At 46.5% G+C, this 25,048-nt stretch overlaps 1 protein-coding gene across 1 annotated transcript in view; it reads right to left on the bottom strand.

Annotated features, from left to right (window-relative positions):
- The window catches only part of QSOX1 (quiescin sulfhydryl oxidase 1), an 84,496-nt gene that overhangs the window by 49,479 nt on the left and 9,969 nt on the right, over window positions 1-25,048 (bottom strand). The window contains exon 2 of the mRNA XM_033151310.1: window positions 3,443-3,543. Coding sequence (XP_033007201.1) covers window positions 3,443-3,543 — 101 coding nt within the window. The remainder of the gene's footprint in view (window positions 1-3,442; window positions 3,544-25,048) is intronic.

The following is a 25,048-nucleotide window of genomic DNA, read 5'->3' as shown; positions in this document are numbered from 1 at the left end:
ATGTCCTGCCATCTGCCGCATTGGATGGGAGGCATAGGGGGGTTCCTTTGGGCGACAGACTCTGTCCATGCGGCTCCGGAGAAGTAGAGACTACAAACCACGTGCTTCTCCGTTGCCGCTTTTATAGGGCTTTACGGAATGAACTCATCTCTCCGCTATTATGTGAGTCTCCTGGATGTCCCGAAGAACACTACGCCCATTGGCTCCTCTCAGACGCCAACCCTAAGGTCACAGCCGCGGTGGCAAAGTTCTGTGCTGTCGCTATTAAGCTTCGCTCCGCACAATTAGGTGGCTCCTGGTCCTTCTTTCGACTTAATCTGAATTGTTGATTTTTTAATTAATTTTTAAATTTATTCTTTTAAAGCAATAATTATTCATTTTAATGTACTTTAATTTTAAGACGGCCAACCCCTTTTAGATCAAATCTCAGATCAATTTTAAATTGCATTTATTATTGATTCTGTATGTGTCTTTTGTGTGTGTGTGTGTGTGTGTGTGTGTGTGTGCTGGTCGTCGACCGTAATAAAGTACTTACTTACTTATAACACATTGAATTTAATTATTTAACACTCCTCTGATGGGTCTAGGCGCCAGCACTGGGAGATGAGGATCAGTCCCCACCCTCCTAAGCTGCCATTTGCCTCTGGTCCCTAAAAAAAAAAATACATTTTGGGGGGAGGACTGCCCTGGCCCCTAGGAATTGGTGCCTATGTCCTGAGCTATATCTAGTTTGGGCTTAACCCTCTCCCGGGGATTCTGTAACAACTGAACCCAGATTGTGCCATTAGATTAAAATCGTGCTAAAGTGGCAGGTTTATAGAAGACCTGTCAAGTCCACACCAGCAGCACCCTCCCAGGTCACACTGGGCGATGGATCCCTTTTCTCACTGCCTGCTGCGATGCCAGACAGCATCGTTGGCTAGAAAACAAAACAGCTTTAAAATGTCAAGACATGAGGCAAGTTGCACCCCACGCTGTGGGAATTGGGGGGGGGGGAGCTTTACATGAGCATTTCTTTCCACCGAGGGTTCCACCTTGAAACCCCACCTAGCTCTGGGAGTTTTAAGGTTCTGTTCTGTAATCGCAAGGGCTGACGGCTCATGATTTACCAGTGTGGTGTAGTGGTTAAGAGCGGTGGACTCGTAATCTGGGGAACCGGGTTCGCGTCCCCGCTCCTCCACATGCAGCTGCTGGGTGACCTTGGGCTAGTCACACTTCTCTGAAGTCTCTCAGCCCCACTCACCTCACAGAGTGTTTGTTGTGGGGGAGGAAGGGAAAGGAGAATGTTAGCCGCTTTGAGCTCCTTCGCGTAGTGAAAAGCGGGATATCAAATCCAAACTCTTTCTTTCTTACATGCTGTAGATCAGGGGTAGGCAACCTAAGGCCCGTGGGCCGGATGCGGCCCAATCGCCTTCTAATTTTTTATTGTATTATTTTATGTGCTGTGGCTTGCCATTGTTTTATTGATTAGTTTAGAAATTGTTTATTGTAAATGTTGAGTGGATTTCTGTTTAACTTTTATATGTTGATATTATTTTATATTACTCTAATAATTGTTGAATGTTACTTTTTGATGTAGGTTGCTTATTTTAAAGTTTTGCTTTATTATCATATTTTTGTATTGCATTAGATGGTTATAAGATGTACATTTTTTGTTTCTTCTGCTTGTAAACCGCCTTGAGTACCGTAAGATAGATAGGCGGTATACAAATAAAAATTATTATTATTATTATTAAATCCGGCCCGCTTCAAAATTGGTTCAGTTGCTTTCTATGAAACACAGCTGTTTTCAGCTTCTATCCTCTTAATAAAAATGCTTGCTAAAATAATAATAATAATAATAATAATAATAATAATAATAATAATAATCCACTCTGCTTGCCTGGCCAAGCAGGTGAGTCAGAACCATCTCCAGGTAGCTAGGTGGGGAAGCTTTTGTAAACCAGAAGAGCCTTGGTTCTCCTCCCTGCCGCCATCATCACAGTTGGCTAACACAGGTACGTGAGGGCAGGGTAGTAAAAGTTTATAGGTGCTTCTGACGAAATCGTTGCAAGGGAGATCTTTTGTTTAGGAAGGGTTCCTGGAGGTACACACAAACAACCTTATTTGCTCCATCCATCCTCGCTGTGAGGGAAGTATATGAGCTGACTCCATTACTGAGATGAGATAGGTGAGAAGGACCCAGGGGCATAGCAAGGTGGGGCGGGCCGCCCCATGTTCCATAATGGAGGGGGTGACTAATTATCAAGGAACATTTCTTTTTGAATTTTTTTTTTTAAATGCCCACTCCGAAGGTCTTACCTTACTATACTAGGGATTATATAGCTATATATGAAATTTCATGCATATCGTTTAATATCTTGACCCTCCTCCACCAAAACAGCTGTTCACTTGGCTGTTTTCCTATGTCGCGAAGGCTGAAATTTCAGTTCAGAGAACACTTTACTGTTCCCAACCCTGTGGAAAGCCATCCAATTAGACTTTAATTTGATTTTGAGATGTTTTTAGGAGGTAATTTAATTATTGTTTGATTTTATTCCAATGTTATGTATCTGATGTTAGCCACCCTGAGCCCGACTTCGGCCGGGGAGGGCGGGATATAAATAAAAGTTTTTTATTATTATTACTTGTTATTATTCCTTTGTAAGAAAATATGAAATAATGTAAAACCATTGGGGGGGGAATCAATGGGGGGGTTGAGAAGAAATTTTCCGCACCGGGTACCACCTGACCTTCCCATGCCTCTGGGGGGGGGGACAAAATTTTTTTTGCCCCCGGGTACCAATTTACCTTGCTACGCCCCTGGAAGGACCTTCAACCACTAGGTATTGTGTGTATTCTATGCGTATTTCAATGAACTGAATAGAGTGAAAGATTATAAATCATGGGGGAATGGGAAGTGTATGCATGAACTTAACAGCTATTAGCTCTCCCCCCAGTCGTTATTTTGTTAACGCTGTTAACATTGTTTTATAGATTATAAATGATTTGTTAATCATATAACATGCCTTGCTGCAATTGTGATGTTTAGCTTATTTTTTTTAGCTGCCGTTTCACTAATGGTGTTTTATAGATTGCGATTGTTTTATTGATGATTTCGTTGATTGTTTTATATTATGTACGCTGTATTTGTGATGTTCTCTTGTGTTTTGTTCCGCTGCTGTTATTTATTGTTCGCAAGCCGATTCGAGAAAGCCGCACGGAAATATGATCAATCAAATCTCTCCGTTTAAACAGGCAAGCCAGATTTTCCTGCTTTGCTTTCTGGTTTTACAGAAAGGGCCCTCCCCTTCAGTTTGGGCGCTCCTGCTCTCCTGCTACCCTTCTGCAAAGGCACAGGGCATTCAGCATCAATCCTAAACGCAACAGGAGGATCCAGCAGAACTAGCTGCAGCGCCGTCACCCTTGGACTTGCCCTCGCCTACCCCAAAGGCAACTTTACCTTCAGTGTTGGGTAGCCGGTGATTCCGAAATCCGAGCAGATTTTCTGGTTTTTCGCATCAGCACAGTCTAGGACCCCCAGAGTCACAGCAGGTCTCCAATCTAGAGGGGGAATAAGATACAGACAGCAGGATAAAAATTATTATTTTAGATGATAGACAGATAGAGAGTAGATGATAGATAGATAGATAGATAGATAGATAGATGATGAGGATGATGATAGATAGATAGATAGATGATAGATAGATATAGACAGATAGATAGACAAACAGATAGAGAAATGATAGATAGATAGATAGATAGATGATAGATAGATGATAGATGATAGATAGATAAATAGATAGATAGATAGATAGATAGACAGATAGATAGCGAGATAGAGAGATAGATAGATGATAGATAGATATAGACATATAGATAGACAGAGAGATGATAGATAGATAGATAGATAGATAGATAGATAGATAGATAGATAGACAGATAGATAGCGAGATAGAGAGATAGAGATAGAGAGATGATAGATAGATAGATGATAGATGATGAAGATGATAGATAGATGATAGATAGATAGATAGATAGATAGATAGATAGATAGATGGATATAGACAGACAGATAGAGAGATGATAGATAGATAGATAGATAGATAGATAGATAGATAGATAGATAGATAGATAGATACAGACAGACAGCAGGCGTTATTTCCTTTCTACTCTGTTAAGACATTGGTTTTCAGCCAGTGTGCTGTTGCACCCTAGGGTGCCTTGAATGATGGTCAGGGGTGCAACGGGCAACACTGGCCTCTGTCTCTCTTTTCTTTCCTTCCCTCCCTCCTCTGATGCCCTCTTGCATCTCTGCATCCCCAAGGCTTGCACAGCTGTTTGTTGCAGCAGCCCTGGCTACAGGCTCAGCAGGTGTCTCTGGGGCTGGCCAGCGGGAGCTTCACAGGCTCCTGTGGGGCAGTGTGTGGGGGCGGGGGGGGGAGGGGGACAGCTCGGAGACCAGGGGTGGCAGCAGCGGCTGCCCAGAGGACTCCCAAGGAGGAGAGGAGGCCGAGGGAACAATCCGCATGGGAGGGTGTTTGAAAAAGGGTGGGAAGTTGCCAGCTCTGCAGGCAAGGGGTGACCTAACTGGGCTCCTGAGCCCCACGGGATGCCACAGAAAGAATGTAGTTGGCCAAGGGAGCCGTGGACTCAAAAAGGTTGTAAACCTCTGTGTTAAGAAATACACTTGCTCATTCTTCCACAGTAAAGAAAAATTACCGGAACAAAGTTGACTAGTATTATCTTCCATGCGCTTTTTAGCTTATGACAGAGACTGGCTGGGCCTCCCTAATGTCCCAGAGAGGCAAAGAGTTGGGTAGAAGAAGAGTTTGGATTTGATATCCCGCTTTATCACTACCCGAAGGAGTCTCAAAGCGGCTCACATTCTCCTTTCCCTTCCTCCCCCACAACAAACACTCTGTGAGGTGAGTGGGGCTGAGAGACTTCAAAGAAGTGTGACTAGCCCAAGGTCACCCAGCAGCTGCACGTGGAGGAGCGGAGACGCGAACCCGGTTCACCAGATTACGAGTCCACCGCTCTTAACCACTACACCACACTGTAGGAAGAAAGGTCATGCGAAAAGATGGTAGGAGAGGCAAGAACTGAAGTGAAGAGGAGAGGCCCTGCAGGCCAGCCAAGGTGAAGATTGGAAGAGGAATAAGGAGAAGGATGAAATCAAAGAGGAGGAGGAAGAGACGATGACCTGGGAGAATACTGGAGAGCTTTTAACAGCCAGAAAGGCTGAAGTTGACATGCCAACTTGAATTATACAAATCTATATATTTATCTAGACATTGGGATTGGTTCATCAGGGTGCATGTTGGATGACAAACCTGTCACTCTCCATGAACAGACGTGTGTGTGTGTGTGTGTGTGTGGCAATTTAATAAGTTGTGTAAGATGGGTTCGCCTTATTTATAAAGTTGGTCAAAAACCCCATTCTAATGCATAGAAAAGGTTCAAACCTTCAAAGACCACATTTTAGGAAGCACCAACAATCCAGAAAATCCCTGATGAAGGGCAACGGAAATAAAAAAATATTTAAATATGAAAAGAATAAAGTTTGTGGGGATTGGAAGCCTCTTGGCTTCAGCACCCCACGACTGTTATCATGACCTTCTGAGGCCCCCTCTTTCTTATTTATTTATTTCTTATCATACCAACATATATGATTATAACACAAAATGAATAAGATTCTTAATCATAACTGAACAACAAAACCATGATCTCTAAATAACCACTGAACAATAAGGTTACTAACCAAACGCTTACCCAAAAGATATGCTTTTAATCTTCCTGCCGGCTGTGATCCCGTGTTAAAATAATTCTAAAGCAGCATTCTCATAAGGTCCTTGATCTACCTCGTAAGAAATGATATATATTCCATAACGCCCCTTCACAAATATTAGCACATCATAAATCCATAAATCTTATTCGGCTCAAAACCGTATCTCTTACTATAATCAATACACTTCTGCTGTTTTGCCAAGAAATTGTCTTCTTTCTCGGTCTCTTAGAAAAATATGTTAATTTGGACATTACCGCAGGGATTATTTGACCTGGATTTTCATGAGGTTTCACTGTCCCCGTATCTTATACTTGCAAGAGGCTTAAGAAGAACAGCAGGAAATATAACGGTGTTCCATATGCACTTTTAAAAACCCTAAAGTATCAGGAATTGGGCCTGACAGGGGAAGAATATTGGTCCAGACAGACAGTTGGCTTGACCCAGGTAAGGCTCATTTCATGTGTTACTAAAATGTTAGACTAAGGCCAGGGAAATGTGGCTTCAAGTCGCAGCTTGGACCATGAAGTTCAGTGGGCAACCTCAGACCAGTCATAATCTGCCTACCTTGCAGGGTTGTTGTAAGAATAAAATCGTAGGATTGTCGTATGGCATCTACCAGGAATACCCTGGTCCAGAAGAGCTGGCTCTGAGCTGGTTCCTCAGGCACAGACTGAGCTACTTCACATACACACACCCCACAACCCCACAAGTTTGCTCAACATCTTGCTTGGCTCTGGGCCTCCAGTCTTGACCCTGCCATCTTTAGCCTCATTCCATTATTTCCTCGACATCAGTCAAAACACTGTGTTGCACAGTAGAAACAACAACAGACAGTCACGGTATCTGTACCTCAGATAAAATACAAAACCGTGTATATCTCTGGATAGAAATGTATTAATTATGGAACTAAACAGACAATATCATCATGCAAAAAGTATACACAGATATTTCCTTGACGAAACTGCTGGTGAAACAGGAAGATTTGAAGTTGTATAACCTTCTCTGGCAGAGGAACCAGAGACCAAATTGCAAACATGCGCTGGATTATGGAGAAAGCTAGAGAGTTCCAGAAAAACATCTACTTCTGCTTCATTGACTACGCAAAGGCATTTGACTGTGTCGACCACAGCAAACTATGGCAAGTTCTTAAAGAAATGGGAGTGATTTCTCCTGCGAACTCTCTATGTGGGACAAGAAGCTACAGTTAGAACTGGATATGGAACAACTGATTGGTTCAAAATTGGGAAAGGAGTACGACAAGGCTGTATATTGTCTCTCTGCTTATTTAACTTATGTGCAGAATTCATCATGCGAAAGGCTGGACTGGATGAATCCCAAACCGGAATTAAGATTGCCGGAAAAAATATCAACAACCTCAGATACGCTGATGATACAACCTTGATGGCAGAAAGTGAGGAGGAATTGAAGAACCTTTTAATGAGGGTGAAAGAGGAGAGCGCAAAATATGGTCTGAAGCTCAACATCAAAAAAACTAAGATCATGGCCACTGGTCCCATCACCTCCTGGCAAATAGAAGGGGAAGAAATGGAGGCAGTGAGAGATTTCACTTTCTTGGGTTCCACGATCACTGCAGATGGTGACAGCAGGCACGAAATTAGAAGACGCCTGCTTCTTGGGGGAAAAGCAATGAAAAACCTAGACAGCATCTTAAAAAGCAAAGACATCACCTTGCCGACAAAGGTCCGTATAGTTAAAGCTACGGTTTTCCCAGTAGTGATGTATGGAAGTGAGAGCTGGACCATAAAGAAGGCTGATCGCCGAAGAATTGATGCTTTTGAATTCTGGTGCTGGAGGAGACTCTTGAGAGTCCCATGGACTGCAAGAAGATCAAACCTATCCATTCTTAAAGAAATCAGCCCTGAGTGCTCACTAGAAGGACAAATCCTGAAGTTGAGGCTCTAGTACTTTGGCCACCTCATGAGAAGAGAAGACTCCCTAGAAAAGACCCTGATGTTGGGAAAGATGGAGGGCACAAGGAGAAGGGGACGACAGAGGATGAGATGGTTGGACAGTGTTCTCGAAGCTACTAACATGAGTTTGGGCAAACTGCGGGAGGCAGTGAAGGATAGGCGTGCCTGGCGTGCTCTGGTCCATGGGGTCACGATGAGTCGGACACGACTTAATGACTGAACAACAACAAACCTTCTCCAACATTGGGAAGATAGACCCATACGTCTTACAGACTTTTGCATAACCATCTTTAACATTATATTGCACTTTGTATATTGCACTTTGAAACAGCACTTTGATGTTTTAAAGCATATATAGGCTTTGCCTCTGAGGAAATATCTAGCTATACTTTTTGCATGGTGATATTGTCAGTTTAGTTCCATAATTAATACATTTCTATCCAGAGATATACACGGTTTTGTATTTTATCTGAAAAACATTGTGTTGAGCAAATACAAGGAACTGAAATTCAGGCTCAGGACATGTTACTACAAGGAGCAGCAGAAGGTGTTAACCAAGAGAGCTATTTCTAGGCGGCACATTGCAAACCCTCTGGATCAGGAGACACTCCCAGTCGCCACCCTAGCAGGGAGTCGCAACAGCAGCCCAAATCCCAGCTGCTCCACCCTAGGCTTTTGGTCCCAACTGTCTTGGAGATTAAGGGAGCCCTTGTTAAAATTCCCAATCCTTGCCACGCCTTACTCTTGTTTCATGGGAGTGGCAAAGATGCTCACCCATCTACATGCTTGGTCCACGGCCAAACTACATGGCCCAGACAACCCTGAAGACAAGAGTCTGCACCTGGACCTACAAAGACAGAGTTCAAATCCCAAGCTCAGGCACAGATTTACTGGAACTGCTTTGCTGAACTCATCCAAACTTGGCCTCAGTTACCATACCCATAAAATGGCCCTACACCTAATGTATGTGCAGAGATTTTGGAACCTCACATTCAAGGTTCCTAAGTTGAGGTGCCTGCAATGCAGGGGGTTGGAGACACTTTGACAACCTTTCCACTACAAACTCAATAATCATGCAAATAAAGCAGATCTAGATAAAACTTTTATTCTTCATACAAAAGTATGCATTTTGTGAAGGGTCTTTACACTACTTATTCATTTTGGAGACATGCTCATTTGCAAGCAGGCAGTCTCCAGGCAGAGGCATAGCAAACCCAAATGGTACCCAGTGCAGATTTTTTTTGTCCCCCCCCCTATCTACCCACACCCCTTCCAATTGTATGCAAATGAGGCGCTGCAAAGCATTGTGGGGGGAACGCAAAACGCTCGCTGTGACTGGAAGGGGCGTGGGCGCTCGCTGTGACTTGAAGGGGTGAGCATTTTGTGTCCCACCACAATGCTTTGCGGCACCTCATTTGCATACATTTGCAAATGAGGTGCTGCAAAGCATTGTGGGGGAGATGCAAAACGCTCGCTGTGACTGGAAGGGGTGTGGGCACTCGCTGTGACTTGAAGGGGTGAGTGTTTTGCGCCCCCACAATGCTTTGCGGCACCTCATTTGCGTGTATGCAAATGAAGTGCCGCAAAGCATTGTGGGGGGGAATGTAAAATGATCGCTGTAACTGGAAGGGGTGTGGGCAGATGGTACCCTAGGTCCGGGTAGACCTAGTAAAGCAAGCACAGCTAATATTTTTGCAACGCTGTGGCGAGTTTAAAGCTCAAAGCCAATGGATTTGCTCTGGCTTGTGCTTAAGGCCCTAGGTGGAGGTGCCAAATGTCACCCCTTGAAGATGGCACCTTTGTGCCCCCCTGGTGAAATATGCCAGGTTGCTGGGTGGAGCCCTGGCTGGGCAGAGCTGTGCTTCTGTGGCTCTTCCCAGCAGGAAGGAAAAAGCAAAGTGTGTGCTGTGTAAGCCAGCTCCTGCACTGAGCGAGTTCTGGGGTGGGCATGCTTAGAGTCACTCCCCCTCCCCTGGAACCTGGGGTGGCCTGCCCCCCCCTAGCAAGCCCCTGTTTCCAGGAAAGGCCCAGGAGCATAGGAAGGCAAAGGCAACTCGGCTGCAGTCCAAAACCAACCAAAATAAATGACAAAAGTTGACGGTTGGTCCTAAGGGAAGGTGGGATCAATCCATCAGCTTTGTCAGGGCTCCTCCTTCCCCTGAAATGCGCCAGCTTGCCAACTGTTTTAAAGAACTGGTGCACAGAGTTTGATTTCCGCTTTCCCTTCTGTGTCGTTTTAGTTTGCAAGCCTGTGGGCAGGGACTGTGCTGTTTTAATTTATTGCTGCTCTGGGAGCCTTTTCTGGCTGAGAAGCAGAGCACTGATGCTCTAACATAAATAAACAGAACTGCTTGCTTTGCATTATCCCTAAGCAAAAAAAAAAAGGCAACTTCCCCCTCTCCCTGTTTAGGTTTTTGTGCAATTTGGAGCTTTCGGGTGGGGAAGGAAGCAGCAGCAGCCGGAGAGCGGAGGAAAGAGAGTTAAAAGAAGTACAGCACGGCCACGGAGGACGAGGAACCAACCCGGCACGTAGCACAACTGAAGGCAGCAGAAGGTCTCGAACCCTTGACCTCAGGCAGGAATTCTACCCCTTTTCCACCAGCAAAGCTCTGGAGGGACTGAGAGGAACTGCAGAGAGAGATTGACCACACCCAGCCAAGGAAGTTTCCATGCACCAATGGAGCGTGGTCTAGCGCGTAGCTGTCAACTTTTCCTTTTTTTTGCGGGAAATTCCCTTATTCCAGCGCCGTTTCCCAATGCAAGAAAAAGGAAGGTTGACAGCTATGGTCAAGCGATACCACTAGATCAGGCACGTCCAACAGGTAGATCGTGATCTACCGGTAGATCACTTGACGTCTGTGGTAGATCACTGGCTCCCCCAAAGAAGCTCAACAACTTTGGCTCCCCTAAAAAAAAGCTCATTTTTTTGCCCTGCATCCCCCCAAAACAGGGCTTTCCTTCTCCCTAAAAAAAGCTCAACAACAACTTTGACCTGAATGCCTAAAAAGGGGGTAGATCACTGCCAGTTTTTAACTCTGTAAGTAGATCACAGTCTCTTGGGAGTTGGCCACCCCTGCACTAGATATTCTGCCAGGTCAGACTTGTTTGCTACTCTGAGAAGCGGGAGTCTCTCCTAGTAGCACCTCGGATGTGCGTTTTTTACTTCTGACCACTTTGACAGGAGCAGGACCCAAGCGTTTGGCCCTTAAAACAGGGGACACCAATATAGCTCCCGTGGCTGCAATGGTGTCCCAGGGATCTTCTTCCCCAAAACCCGTGAAGCCTCTGAACCCCTCGCCCTGCTTGCGGCTCCCTTGGTAATGAGGTGGTTGAAAAGTGATGCCTTTTCGGATTCCTCTCTCAGCTCTGTGTGCTTCTCAACGCACACCAAATCCAACGTTTACCCAGATCCCTTGGGGAAGTGGAGGTGGGGTGTGTGCCATTGCCTCTCTATCTTGGGGGGGGGGGGAGGAACTCAGCTAAGGAGGAAGGAGAGATGGGACCAGAGGGAGTGGCTTCCATGTGCCCTAAAAAGGCTTGGTGACCACTTCCTGAGAGCACTTCCAGACAACTCCCACTCATTTTTCATAGGCATAACTGTCAGGGCTTTTCCCCCAGATGGAACTCACTGGAACTGAGTTCCGGCAACTCTTCTGTGCGCTCCGACACCTCTGTAACGTTGAAGTGCCATTCCCCATCACGGCACAGAGGCCTTGGGCGGCAAGGCAATTGGAGCGGCATAGAGACGTGGGTGGCGCTGTGGGTTAAACCATGGAGCCTAGGGCTTGCTGATCAGAAGGTTGGCGGTTTGAATCCCCATGACGGGGTGAGCTCCCATTGCCCGGTCCCTGCTGCTGCCAACCTAGCAGTTCAAAAGCATGTCAAAGTGCAAGTAGATAAATAGGTACCACTCCGGTGGGAAGGTAAATGGCTCTGCTCTGGTTTGCCAGAAGTGGCTTAGTCATGCTGGCCACATGACCCGGAAACTGTACGCCAGCTCCCTCAGCCAATAAAGTGAGATGAGCGCCGCAACCTCAGAGTCGTCCATGACTGGACCTAATGGTCAGGGGTCCCTTTACCTTTACCTAGGTTGAAAAAAAGCTCAACAACTTTGCATCCGGCACTTCTTTTTCTAGGAAAGAAGCCCTGATAGCTGTCATCACAAAAGCCTTACTTTAAAAGAAGAAACTTCTCAGGAATCACGTCTGGAGTAGTTTGTCCACCTTTGTTCCCCACCCTGCACTCAGCTCTCACCTGTGGCTCCTGAAAACTGTCGGCATGCGACAGCAAACACATCCTGGGAAACGGCTTCGACTGGTCGGCTAAACCAGGTGAGGGCAGCCGACGGATCTCAAACCCCCAGTGAATTAGGGACTTCCCGCAGTTCTGCCGTTTGAGCGGACAAGACCAATGGCGGGTCCAATGGTCAAAAAGTTGGTTTCTGCATGTGCCGTAGAGGGAAGTGAGGGGCAGATGGGGCTTTGGGGCTTGTCCTCCTGGGAAAGGAGTCCATCTAGGAGAAGGGAAACTCTGGTCCTAAACCTCCACTCCCTTGTAGGATATCTTCGGGAGAAGAGAAGGCTAAGCAGTAAACCCTACACAATTCTGGAATGGCATCCCTAAGATGGTTAGATCGTGCCTTGTATGCTTGCAGCCAAGCTAGTGCCAAACATCTTGTTCTGCTTCCCTTTGGACCGCATCCAGTGTTGCCTGGGCTGCCCAGGACCTCCATACACACTGCCCAAGCATGCGCCCCAGGGAGGTCACTTCAGTGCAGCTATACAGCAATTTGACTTCACCCCTGAAGCCACACTCCATTGTCTCTCAAGGCGGGTGGATGCCAACAATAACTTAATCGACAGCCTCGGTGTCCACAATAAACATACACGGAAGAACGGTGTTTGCTCCCTGTTATGTAGTGAGTTGAATAGGATCCAAACTGCAGCAGTCTGATTGGTCCTAGAACAATAGGATTGAGATTGCAGCAGTCTGATTGGTCCCAGAACAATAGGATTGAGATTGCAGCAGTCTGATTGGTCCCAGAACAATAGGATTGAGATTGCAGCAGTCTGATTGGTCCGCAGGAGCCACCCAATCCAGATCCAGGTGGAAGTGAATCCGCACTCTGATTGGCATACAGGAGTATCTAGCCAATCACGTGGGGCCCATTGTGTAAATAGTGTATATAAAGCAAACGTTTTGGGGGAACTGCATTCCTCGCTACTATGAGCTGAATAAAGAGCATGAAATTCACACTTGACTCCGAGTATATTTCACTCCCCAAGGTGCTTACAATCCGAATTTTGACAAGGGGATGAGAGAAACACCCCGGAGAGCAGTAGAAGGCAAGATTGGCAGAACACCAAGACGGAGAGGCAAGGCAGATTTCAAAGTCCACTGTGAGTCATTTTGTTTCACTTCTGTTCCCTCAGATTCCAGGTGGAATACAGTACAAGCTGTCCTTCCCACAGGTGACGAGAGCTGTAGCCTGGAACTAAGAACATGCCAATTATCACTTCCTACGGGACATGCATTTGCGTTTCCATCTCTGCCACTGACTCGGCAAGACGTTGGGCAACTCTCTTGATCTCCATTTCCTCACATAACCTAATAGGGGTAGTCATAATGACCCGATGCTGGTAAAAAAAAAGGGCTTTGAAACATACCACGGACGTGCGCCATTCTGAACACAACACATGATTCACCCTTCCCACGAATGGTCCCCAACTTGAGGGGTTCCCAGAGATTATTAGCTTGCCAAGGCAGTTCCTGATGGACAACGCAAGAAAGGGAAAGTGTCGATGTGATACTGGAAAAGATAAATTGTAGGAAGGTGGCAAAATGCCAAATGTGCTTTCAGGGCCACAAAGATAGTTTACCTCAGGGGTCTGCAACCTTTAAGACACAAAGAGCCACTTGGACCCGTTTCCAAAGGAAAAAAAAAAAACCTGGGAGCCGCAAAACCATTGCGACATTTAAAACAAATATAACGCTGCATATATTGTTTCTTACCTTAATGCAATAATAATAAATAACATATAGGAGCCAATGCAAAGTATAATTAGTAAAAACAACAAGAATAAGTTCTTACTTTTTTGCATTGACTCAGGGGCGTACCCAGGATCAAAACTGGGGGGGGGGCAAGCCATGGTCCTTCAGGTTGTGACATTTCAGCACGGAAAGGCGAATGAAACCAAAATTTTAGGGAAATTATATATAATTATAGCAGTGCTTTATTACAGTAGTTATTACAATTATTTGCTTGGTTTTTTAAAATTTTTATTCTAGTTACATGTCTTATACCAGGGGTGGCCAACTCCCAAGAAACTGTGATCTACTTTCAGCAGTGATCTACCCCCGTTTTCTGGGGTTCAGCTCAAAGTTGTTTTGGGGGGGTGTGGTGGGTGGGAGAGAGGGCTTCCCCCTCTAAGATAGGTTGGCAAGCGAACTAAGAAAGAAAGAAAAAGGGGGGTGGGAATGGAAAAGTGGGGTGGAAAAATATAAATTGGGGGTGTGGTGGGTGGGAGAGAGGGCTTCCCCCTCTAAGATAGGTTGGCAAGCGAATTAATAAAGAAAGAAAAAGGGGGGTGGGAATGGAAAAGTGGGGTGGAAAAATATAAATTGGGGGTGGGGTGGGGTGGGGAGAATATCTATTAAAAATATGTAGTAGTTAAAAAAATAAAAATAAAGGGGGGGAATCTTTTTCTTCTTTTTCCTTTTTTTGAAAACAAAAACAAAAGGGGAAGAGAAAAGAAAAAGGGGGGATAGAGGGAGAAAAGGGTAATAATAAAAATTCAAATAGAGTGGCTGCAGCAGCTGTGGGGGTGTTTGTTTATTTTTCGTTTGTTTGTTTGTTTTAAAAATGGGATTTCTCCCCTTGGATTAAAAAAGGAGGGGAGGAAAAAAAAGAGGGGGGGTGGGAGAGCAAGGCAAAAAGCCAAAAAGCAAAAAACAGGGTTTTTTGGGGGGGGGGATCGCGCCAGGCTCTGCAGCGCGCCGGCCTCGGGGCTCCGGGCCCCCAAGCCGCCCTTGGGGCCATCGTTGAGCATGTACACCGCCCGCAGCGAGCGCTGGCGAAGCACCGGTTGGCGGAGGTTTCAGAAGCAGCCCGGACGTTTTCGCCGCCGCCGCCCGGCCTTCCTGTTGCACAGCGGCGCAGGAAGGCTCCGAGTCCCGGCCGGGCCCCCGGGCGCCCCCCGGATCCCGCTGCCAAAGAGGCGCCGGACGGCGAGGCGGAGCAGCAAAGCCAGGCGGAGGCGGCAGCAGCACCATCCGGCGACCGACGCCGGGAAGGTCCCCCGCCCGCCCGCCTCTCCGGGGAGCGGGGAAGGCGCAACGGAGCCAAGCCCCACAAGGACACCCCAGCCGCCCGCCGGGCCCGACACTCCAAGGAGGGAAGCGGGCAGGCGCGGCGGGTCAGGAGGATGGCGCGGCGGGCGCAGCCCAGGCGGGCCAGGAGCGCAGCGCAGTGCCCCCACCACTCCGCGCCACCTCCGCGCCCCAGGCAGCCGCCCCGGAGCCGAAGGAGGAGCGCCTGTTGCGCGCTCACAGTGGCGGGCCACGGCGGGGACTGCCCCGCTCCGCTCCGCCAACTGCGCTGCCGCCGTCGCACCAGGCCCCGCCCCCCGCACCTCCCCCCCGGCTGCCCCCTCCCTCCCTCTCTCTCTCCCCCCTGCAAACCGCCCCTCCATCGCTGGCAGGGCTGGCGCGTCTTCCCTCTGGCCGAGGAGTTCTCAGGCGCAGTGCCCCCACCACTCCGCGCCACCTCCGCGCCCCAGGCAGCCGCCCCGGAGCCGCGGCAGAGCCGCGAAAGAGCCGCATGCGGCTCCAGAGCCGCAGGTTCCCTACCCCCGGTTTACCTAATAAGGCAACATCTCTTAAAAAGCCAATTCAATTCTGGGCTGCATCAATAGGAGCATAGCATCTAGATCAAGGGAAGTAATAGTACCACCGTATTCCGCTCTGGTCAGACTTCACCTGGAATACTGTGTCCAGTTCTGGGCACCACAGTTCAAGAAGGATACTGACAAGCTGGAACGTGTCCAGAGGAGGGCAACCAAAATAGTCAAAGGCCTGGAAACGATGCCTTGTGAGGAACGGCTTAGGGAGCTGGGTATGTTTAGCCTGGAGAAGAGAAGGTTAAGGGGTGACATGATAGCCATGTTCAAATATATCAAAGGATGTCATCTAGAGGAGGGAGAAAGGTTGTTTTCTGCTGCTCCAGAGAAGCGGACACGGAGCAATGGATTCAAACTACAAGAAAGAAGATTCCACCTAAACATTAGGAAGAACTTCCCGACAGTGAGAGCTGTTCGGCAGTGGAATTTGCTGCCAAGGAGTGTGGTGGAGTCTCCTTCTTTAGAGGTCTTTTAGCAGAGGCTTGGCAGCCATCTGTCAGGAATGCTTTGGTGGTGTTTCCTGCTTGGCAGGGGGTTGGACTGGATGGCCCTTGTGGTCTCTTCCAACTCTATGATTCTTTAAAAAAACAAAAACCTGGTAGGTTTGTCCCTGCTTTCCCCTTGAAGAAAGACCCGCACGTTTGCTACTCTGCAGCTGTGGAAACTGGATGGGCCCAGTTGGGGTGGGGAGGTGGATGGCGAGGGGTGCGCAGGCAATCGGAAGCTTTATTAATGCGGGGGAAATTCAAAAGAAGCAGTCGAGTCCAGATCAGCTACCTGAAATAGGTGCATGCAACTGGAAGGCAAAATGAAGCCCCTGGATTGGACAGGCTGGGTATTTGCCAATTTAGAAAGACTGAGAGGATGCTTAATCGCAAAGCTCTTTTAAGCAGAGTACACAATGAAATTACTGATAAAGCACATTTTTAATCGCCCAGAACTGAAAAATGCACACACGTAAGATAATTATCAATAATGCACACACGTAAGATAATTATCAGTAAAAAGATAGATAATACTTTTAAAAAGCAAACATAAATGTAACTAAATTTTATGGCCGTGTAGTCTTGCTGAAATAAAAAGGTTTGCTGCAAGCAAACAAGGTAGCAAGGGTGCCTCGGCCTTGTGTCAACAGCTGACGCCACACGGAAAGATCAGCTCCAACAAATGGGAAACATTATGAAGAGTAAATAATAGCAGAGCCTCCTAACCTTCTCTAGGCTCTATTCTGCCTGCAAAACGTCAGCCACAATCTGCACTACACAGTCATGCCTTTCTCCAAGGGATCCTGGAAACTGTGGTTTGTTTAAGGGTGCTGAGAGTTTTTAGGAGACCTCAACTCCCCTCACAGAGTTTACCATTTCCAGAGTTCCCTGGGGGGTTAAATCACTCTGCAAACTGTAGCTCAGGGAGGTGAATCTGGGTCTCCTAATAGCTCTCAGCGCCCTGAAAAAAAACTACAGTTCCCAGGATTCTTTGGGGGGAGGCCACAACTGTTCAACGTGGTATGGCGTGCTTCAAACCTTAAGTGTAGATGAAGTCCCCGGTCTCTTAGCAGCTAGAGTCCAGCTCCAGCTCCAACTGACCTCAGAGATTCTGGGTTGGAGAACAAACACCACCAGCCCGCTCACACCAGAGTGCACTCTGAGTAAACGCTGACTTTTAAAGTCACTTTAAAAGTCATTTCTCCATGAAATGCACAGAAGAGAGAGAGAGAAGCTTGAGAGGCACTTGTAGAAAATAACTAAGAGCTATTACGGGGCGATAAAATAGGGGATAAATCAATTTTAATGGGGTTTTTTTAAATTAGTTCAGTTGGACTACTCGGATTTCGGTTTGACTTAGACGGAAGGGTGTAAACGGGTCATTTTAAAATTGGTTTTGTACTGTATTGTTTAAATTTGTTAATTTGTTTTATTTTGCGTGTATTATGACGAATGTGTTTTTGCTATGTGATATGGGCCAAATGGCCGAAATAAACTACTTACCTACCTTGAGAAGAAGAAGAAGAAGAGTTTGGATTTGATATCCCGCTTTTCACTACCCGAAGGAGTCTCAAAGCGGCTCACATTCTCCTTTCCCGTCCTCCCCCACAACAAACACTCTGTGAGGTGAGTGGGGCTGAGAGACTTCAGAGAAGTGTGACTAGCCCCAAGGTCACCCAGCAGCTGCATGTGGAGGAGTGGAGACACGAACCCGGTTCCCCAGATTACGAGTCTACCGTTCTTAACCACTACACCACACTGGCTCCCTCTTCCTCTACAGCATCACTTTAAAAGCAATAATAGTCACCGGCATTTGCAAGAGTTAAGACTCGCGGGGCATTTCCATTGCTGAATGGAGAAGCGATTACCCAACGGATTCTTTCAAAACACGCGCACAGAAACACAGATTCTGAAGCGTGGGGTGGAAATCGAATCAGTGGAGAAGTCCAGGGTGTTTCGGCAGCCAGCCCCCCCCCCCGATCCCTCTGTTTCACTGACACCCCATTGAAAGGAAACGGAAAAGGGGACTCCCTACAACAGGGGTCGGCAAGGTTTACCTCACCTGGGCCGGTTCACTCCAGTGGAGATCCCACCGCGGGCCGGATAGCGTGCACGCCTGAAATTTCTGGTGTCTGCGCATACACAATTTCCGGTGCCGCGGAAGCGAGTAACCGTTCCGTGCTGTGCCGGTTTAGCGCAGTGCAGGGTTACTCGCTGAGCAGGCGGCTCGGTTCGGGGGGACGGTTAAACAACCCCTTTGGGCTGCTTGTGGCCCATGGGCCTTAGGTTGCCAACCCCCTGCCCTACAAGGAAGGCAACTAATTGTACCTGTTTGTCTTCCGTGCACCGATTGATTTACTTCCTTTACAAGAGATTATGCTTTCCCCAAAACACAGATGAGACGCACATCAATGGAGCAGAGAGAGAAAAAGATTATTTCCCCGCCAGTTATCCCTGAGGCAAATAAAAGGTTTATGTAGCGCAAATCATTACTAATGAATGCAAGACTGAAAAGCTATGGCCCATATGAATAAGAATGAGCAGCACCAGGACATCAATGGAGAGACATAAAGGTCAAGAAATTACAGCCACTTGTGGGGACCATAATCTGCTACCAAAACACTGAGAATTTTAAATCTGTCTCTTAAAAAAACGAAAGGCACAAGCAGTCACTGGTCCCATTCATTTCAATGGGAGGGTGAGATCACTGGAATCAATGGGCTCCCTTGCTCAGTTTTGGCTGGATCATGTTTTGTGGTTTTTTTAACGGAGGAAGGGAATTGACTGCGATAACGGAGGAAGGGAATTGACTGCGAATGGCCATGGGAAAAGAAAATGTGAGAAGATTCCTATCCCGTTGCTCTTTCATTCAGCCAATGCGAAGGGGCATGGCGAAGTTGGGGTGCTGCAAAGGCCTTTTGGGGTATCAGGTGGGGAGGCGGGACAAGAAAAACTGTTTGTCTGTGGGGTGTCTTGTTGTTCAAGCATGGTTAGCTTAATAAACCATGGTTTAATAAAGTTAAATTATGGTTCAACTTTGGCTTAGGGAGGTGTGTGTGAGAACCAGGCCAGAGACTCCTCTGTAGTTGAAGAACTACCCTCTCCTTGTGATCTCAAAGTCCAAGCCACAGAAACTTTGGAAAGCTGGAGCAACAAAGAGTCTTGCCATGGTAAAGCTAAAGGACACCTGGATGGTCAAAGGTGGCTATGAGGTATGCTTCTCATCTTGCTTTCAGGCCAGGGAGCCGGTGTTTGTCCACAGACAGCTTTCCGGGTCATGTGGCCAGAATAACTAAACCGCTTCTGGTGCAACGGAACACTGTGAAGGAAACCAGAGCAGCGCACGGAAACGCCGTTTACCTTCCCGCCGGAGCGGTACCTATTTATCTACTTGCACCGGTGTGCTTTCGAACTGCTAGGCTGGCAGGAGCTGGGACAGAGCAACGGGAGCTCACCCTGTCGCGGGGATTCAAACCGCCGACCTTCCAATCGGCAAGCCCAAGAGGATCAGTGGTTTAGACCACAGCGCCACCCGCGTCTTGAGACTAACACATTTATTGCAGCATTTTTGTGCACTACAACTGTCATGTGGAGATTCGTACTGTGAGTTTTGATTGACTGATTGAACCCACATATTAGTCAATATGATTCGTAGAATCATATAATAGGAATAGCAGAGTTGGAAGGCTATTCATTAGGGTCATCAAATATAGGGGTCAGCAAACTTTTTCAGCAGGGGGCCGGTCCACTGTCCCTCAGACCTTGTGGGGGGCCGGACTATATTTTGAAGGGGAAAAAAATATGAACGAATTCCTATGCCCCACAAATAACCCAGAGATGCATTTTAAATAAAAGCACACATTCTACTCATGTAAAAACACCAGGCAGGCCCCACAAATAACCCAGAGATGCATTTTAAATAAAAGGACACATTCTACTCATGTAAAAACACCAGGCAGGCCCCACAAATAACCCAGAGATGCATTTTAAATAAAAGGACACATTCTACTCATGTAAAAACACGCTGATTCCTGGACCGTCTGCGGGCCGGATTTAGAAGGCGACTGGGCTGCATCTGGCCCCCGGGCCTTAGTTTGGGGACCCCTGATCTAATACAGCCCCCTGCAATGCAGGATTCTGCCCTAAAGCATCCATGATCTTAAAGCAAGCATTGCCTCCTAGATGAATACAATTGTCACTGGTCATACACTGAATAAAAAAATACTTAAATGCAATTAACTTTTATTCTTAAAAATCTGCTGCCCATTTTTAAATTGGCTTAAGTAAGCTTACAACACTCATAACGAATTTATCTCATCATTCCAAAACACTGCAAAGCAGTTCCAAGCTGCTGGGGTAATCCCATTCCTGCCTTATCACAGCAGGCTCCCAACAGCCTGTGTCTGTAATGATGTGGGCTCCTAAAGTCCAAAATCATGGCGTGTTTATGCTGTTTTTAAGCTGCTTTTAAACTCTCTTTTAATCAATGTTTTTACAGGTGAAACTCAAAAAATTAGAATACTATGGAAAGGTTCATTTCTTTCAGTAATTCAACTTAAAAGGTGAAACTAATATGTGAGATAGACTCATGACATGCAAAGCGAGCTATGCCAAGCCTTTATTTGTTATAATTGTGATGATTACGGTGTACAGCTAATGAGAACCTCAAATTAACAATTTCAACTTTGGGGTTTTCATCAGCTGTGCGCCATAATCATCACAATTATAACAAGCAAAGGCTTGACATATCTTGCTTTGCATGTCACGAGTCTATCTCATATATTAAACTCCATTAGCTAATGAAAACAATTGCTTACATAAATGGACTTTTCCACGATATTCTAATTTTTCGAGTTTCACCTGTATGTTTGTTGTTAGCCGCCCTGAGCCCGGTTTTGATTGGGAAGGGCGGAGTATAAATAAATAAAAAATATTATTATTGTTATTGTTATTATTGTTGTTGTTGTTATTATTAGGTCTGGCAGATAACATTTAAAACTGGTTATTAGAGTGTGGGTGGAAAGAGACATGACCATGTATGCTGACCAACTGGAAGCAGAAATGTATAGGCTACAAAAACTACTGTGTAGATTCCCGATGGGTGAGATTAGGAGGTCTAGGCCTAAAATGTTTGGGCTCATCACCTTGGACAAGCACTGGCACAATGCTCCAGCTATAAAATACAGATTCAGCTCTCTAGGGCAGTCTTCCTCAACCTCTTTTTTTTAATATAATTTTTATTATTTTTTACACTAAATTACTACAATACTACATTTAAACAAATATTCTCATACATTTTCCATTTGGCTAACAAGCCATGACTTCCCTCAATCCCTTCACATGGCTTTCTAAATTATAACTTAGTATTATATTTCTTTAATCAACTATTGCTTACATTATCGAAAAAGAAATTCTTTCTTACTTTTACTACCATACTTACAATAATAGCTCTACACATTAACTACAAAACTTCTTGAAGTCCTATTAACGTATTCAATTGTAAATTGTCTTTTAGATAGTTCGTAAACTTTGACCAGTCTTTGATGAATTTCTGGTCCCGCTGCTCCCGGATTCTTCCCGTCAATTTGTCCATTTCTGCATAGTCAGTCAATTTCACTGTTCATTCTTCTTTCGTCGGTAATTCTTCTTGTTTCCATTTTTGTGCTAGAAGAACAGTCTTCCTCAACCTCGGCCCTCCAGAGGTTTTGAGACTACAATTCCCATCATCCCTGACCACTGGTCCTGCTAGCGAGGGATCATGGGAGTTGTAGGCCAAACACATCTGGAGGGCTGAGGCTGAGGAAGCCTGCTCTAGGGTGAGTGTTTTCTCCTCAGATTCTAACCCTCAGATCAGGAACACCATAAAACAGAAATCTAGTCCCTGATCATCCTGGCTACCAAAACTATTAACGTACCCATCATCCACAAATGTATGTCAACATTTAAAAGAAAAAGAAACACAGCCGTACAGTATAATTACAGCCACCACAACATCCCCTGGCAGCAAGTTCCACAGGTTAACTATCTCTTACCTAAGATAACAAACTTCCTGGTGCCCAGAGCAACACCCATTTGCATTTACCCACAGCTATGCTAAACTCAAGCAGCGATTTGCCATCTCCCCATGGAACAAGGAATGCTGAGCAGAGAGAGATATCTTCTTCAAAGTCTGGGGGTGGGGTGACCATGCCTAATTCTCCATCCTGCAAAAGGGGAGAAAAACCTGTCTCCCTTCTTTGAGGCAACCCATTCACTCATACAATCCCCTTAAGGGCTTTGGAAAGACGGGGTAAGCTAGAAGAAGAAGAAGAAGAAGAAGAAGAAGAAGAAGAGGAGGAGGAGGAGGAGTTTGGATTTGATATCCCGCTTTATCACTACCCTAAGAAGTCTCAAAGCGGCTAACATTCTCCTTTCCCTTCCTTCCCCACAACAAACACTCTGTGAGGTGAGTGGGGCTGAGAGACTTCAGAGAAGTGTGACTAGCACAAGGTCACCCAGCAGCTGCAGGTGGAGGAGCGGAGACGCGAACCCGGTTCCCCAGATTACGAGTCCACCGCTCTTAACCACTACACCACACTGGCTAGGTCCTTTAGCAACTGGGGCGGGGGCATCTTGCTGTTGCCCTCAAGATGTGATTGGACTACAACTTCCATCATTCTTGACCATGAGCCATGCTGGCTGGGACTGAAAGAAGCTGGCATATTCCCCCCCTCCCAACACACACACACCTGTTTTAGCAGGAAGTCAACACAGCAGACACTTCCTTAAAGTTGTTGTTGTTTAGTCGTTTAGTCGTGCCCGACTCTTCGTGACCCCGTGGACCAGAGCACGCCAGGCACTCCTGTCTTCCACTGCCTCCCGCCGTTTGGTCAGACTCATGTTGGTAGCTTCGAGAACACTGTCCAACCACCTCGTCCTCTGTCGTCCCCTTCTCCTTGTGCCCTCCATCTTTCCCAACATAAGGGTCTTTTCCAGGGAGTCTTCTCTTCTCATGAGGTGGCCAAAGTATTGGAGCCTCAGCTTCAGGATCTGTCCTTCTAGTGAGCACTCAGGCCTGATTTCCTTCAGTATGGATAGGTTTGTTCTTCTTGCAGTCCATGGGACTCTCAAGAGTCTCCTCCAGCACCATAATTCAAAAGTAGGCAGCAGGAATTGTGGTAATTAATAAGACCTTTTCCTAATGTACCACTGGGTGCTAATTTATGTTGAGTTTTGATCATGGTTTATGCAGAAGGGATAGCAGAGGACCCACGTTCTGGCCAGCGCTGGCTTTAGAGTCGCCATTACAAACCTGATCGAGACAAGAGTCGCCATAGGCCATTGGGTTTCAACCCACCTGGAAGCGCCAGTTGCCCTAATGACGGAAATGCAGCGAAGGATGCCTGCCACCTCTGAGACATACTGCCAGGTTGCGGGATCGCTTCCCGTAAAGGAAAGAGGAGTGACTCAGTCCGCTCGAAGGCAGAATCAAGTCACAATTTCCTCTTGCCACCTCAAAGGGATGGAAATGTTCTTCACTTCCTGCCCTGACCCAGCACAGCAGCAATGAAGCGGACCTTTTTGATCAGCCGGCGCACTCCACCCCAGAGATGGCGAAACTTCCACGGCTGCAAAGTGGTTCAGACAGTCCTAATTGTGGCAATCAAATAACAAAGCGGTTGGCAATACATTTCTGGAGGACGCAAAGACCTAATTAGGCCATAAGCGAGGAGCCTCGAGATTTGAGGCCACACCAGGCCATCTCTTAGTTTAGAGAATAATTCCAGTTACAGGTAGGTAGGTAGCCGTGTTGGTCTGTCATAGTCAAAACAAAATAAAAAATTAAAAAAAAAATCCTTCCAGTAGCACCTTAGAGACCAACTAAGTTTGTTCTTGGTATGAGCTTTCGTGTGCATGCACGAAAGCTCATACCAAGAATAAACTTAGTTGGTCTCTAAGGTGCTACTGGAAGGATTTTTTAGATTTTTTTAATTATTTATTATTATAATTATCAATAAATATTTTGCATACAAGCAAAGTGCTTAAAATTCAAAATCAGTTCAGTTGCTTTCTATCAAACACAGCTGTTTTCAGCTTCTATCCTCTTAATAAAAATGCTTGCTAAAAAATAATAATAATAATCCACTCTGCTTGCCTGGCCAAGCAGGTGAGTCAGAACCATCTCCAGATAGCTAGGTAGGGAAGCTTTTGTTTAGAGAATAATGGAAGAGATAAATGATAATGTAGCCATACATCAGCAGCCCAGATGCCCAAATTCCTCTACCATGTTTTGGACAGGTGCATTCCTCCTTTAGGGAAACAAAACCTGTAGGATGGAGGAGGGAAAGTGCAAGAAAACTACATCCACTTACATAGGTAAAGGGTAAAGGGACCCCTGACCATTAGGTCCAGTCGCGGACGACTCTGGGGTTGCGGCGCTCATCTCGCTTTACTGGCCGAGGGAGCCGGCGTACAGCTTCCGGGTCATGTGGCCAGCATGACTAAGCCGCTTCTGGCGAACCAGAGCAGCGCTCGGAAATGCCGTTTACCTTCCCGCCGGAGAGGTACCTATTTATCTACTTGCACTCTGACGTGCTTTCGAACTGCTAGGTGGGCATGAGCAGGGACCGAACAACAGGAGCTCACCCCGTCGCGGGGATTTGAACCGCCGACCTTCTGATCGGCAAGCCCTAGGCTCAGTGGTTTAACCCACAGCGCCACCCGCTTTTATATACTTTGTGGCAAAAAAACAAACAAACACATAGCGTAATCCTTTTGTTGCCCCTTTACCACCTTGACCCCACAATGCCATTGATTCACCCAACGCATAAGCTCAATATCAGGTATGTTGCTCAGGTGTGACGTTTCTAAGAGTGGGTGCTGCAGGATGAGAAACAAAGCTACGGACTTCCCCAAATCCCAGCACCTTTTTCTGTGTAGGTCCCTAATCAAATTGCAGCTGGCAGAGGGAGGAGATATGTCTGC

Source organism: Lacerta agilis, chromosome 6 (genome assembly GCF_009819535.1).
Source record: "Lacerta agilis isolate rLacAgi1 chromosome 6, rLacAgi1.pri, whole genome shotgun sequence".
NCBI lineage: Eukaryota > Metazoa > Chordata > Lepidosauria > Squamata > Lacertidae > Lacerta > Lacerta agilis.
The sequence above is the reverse complement of the archived record's forward strand: the minus strand, read 5'-3'. Positions and strand labels throughout refer to the sequence as shown.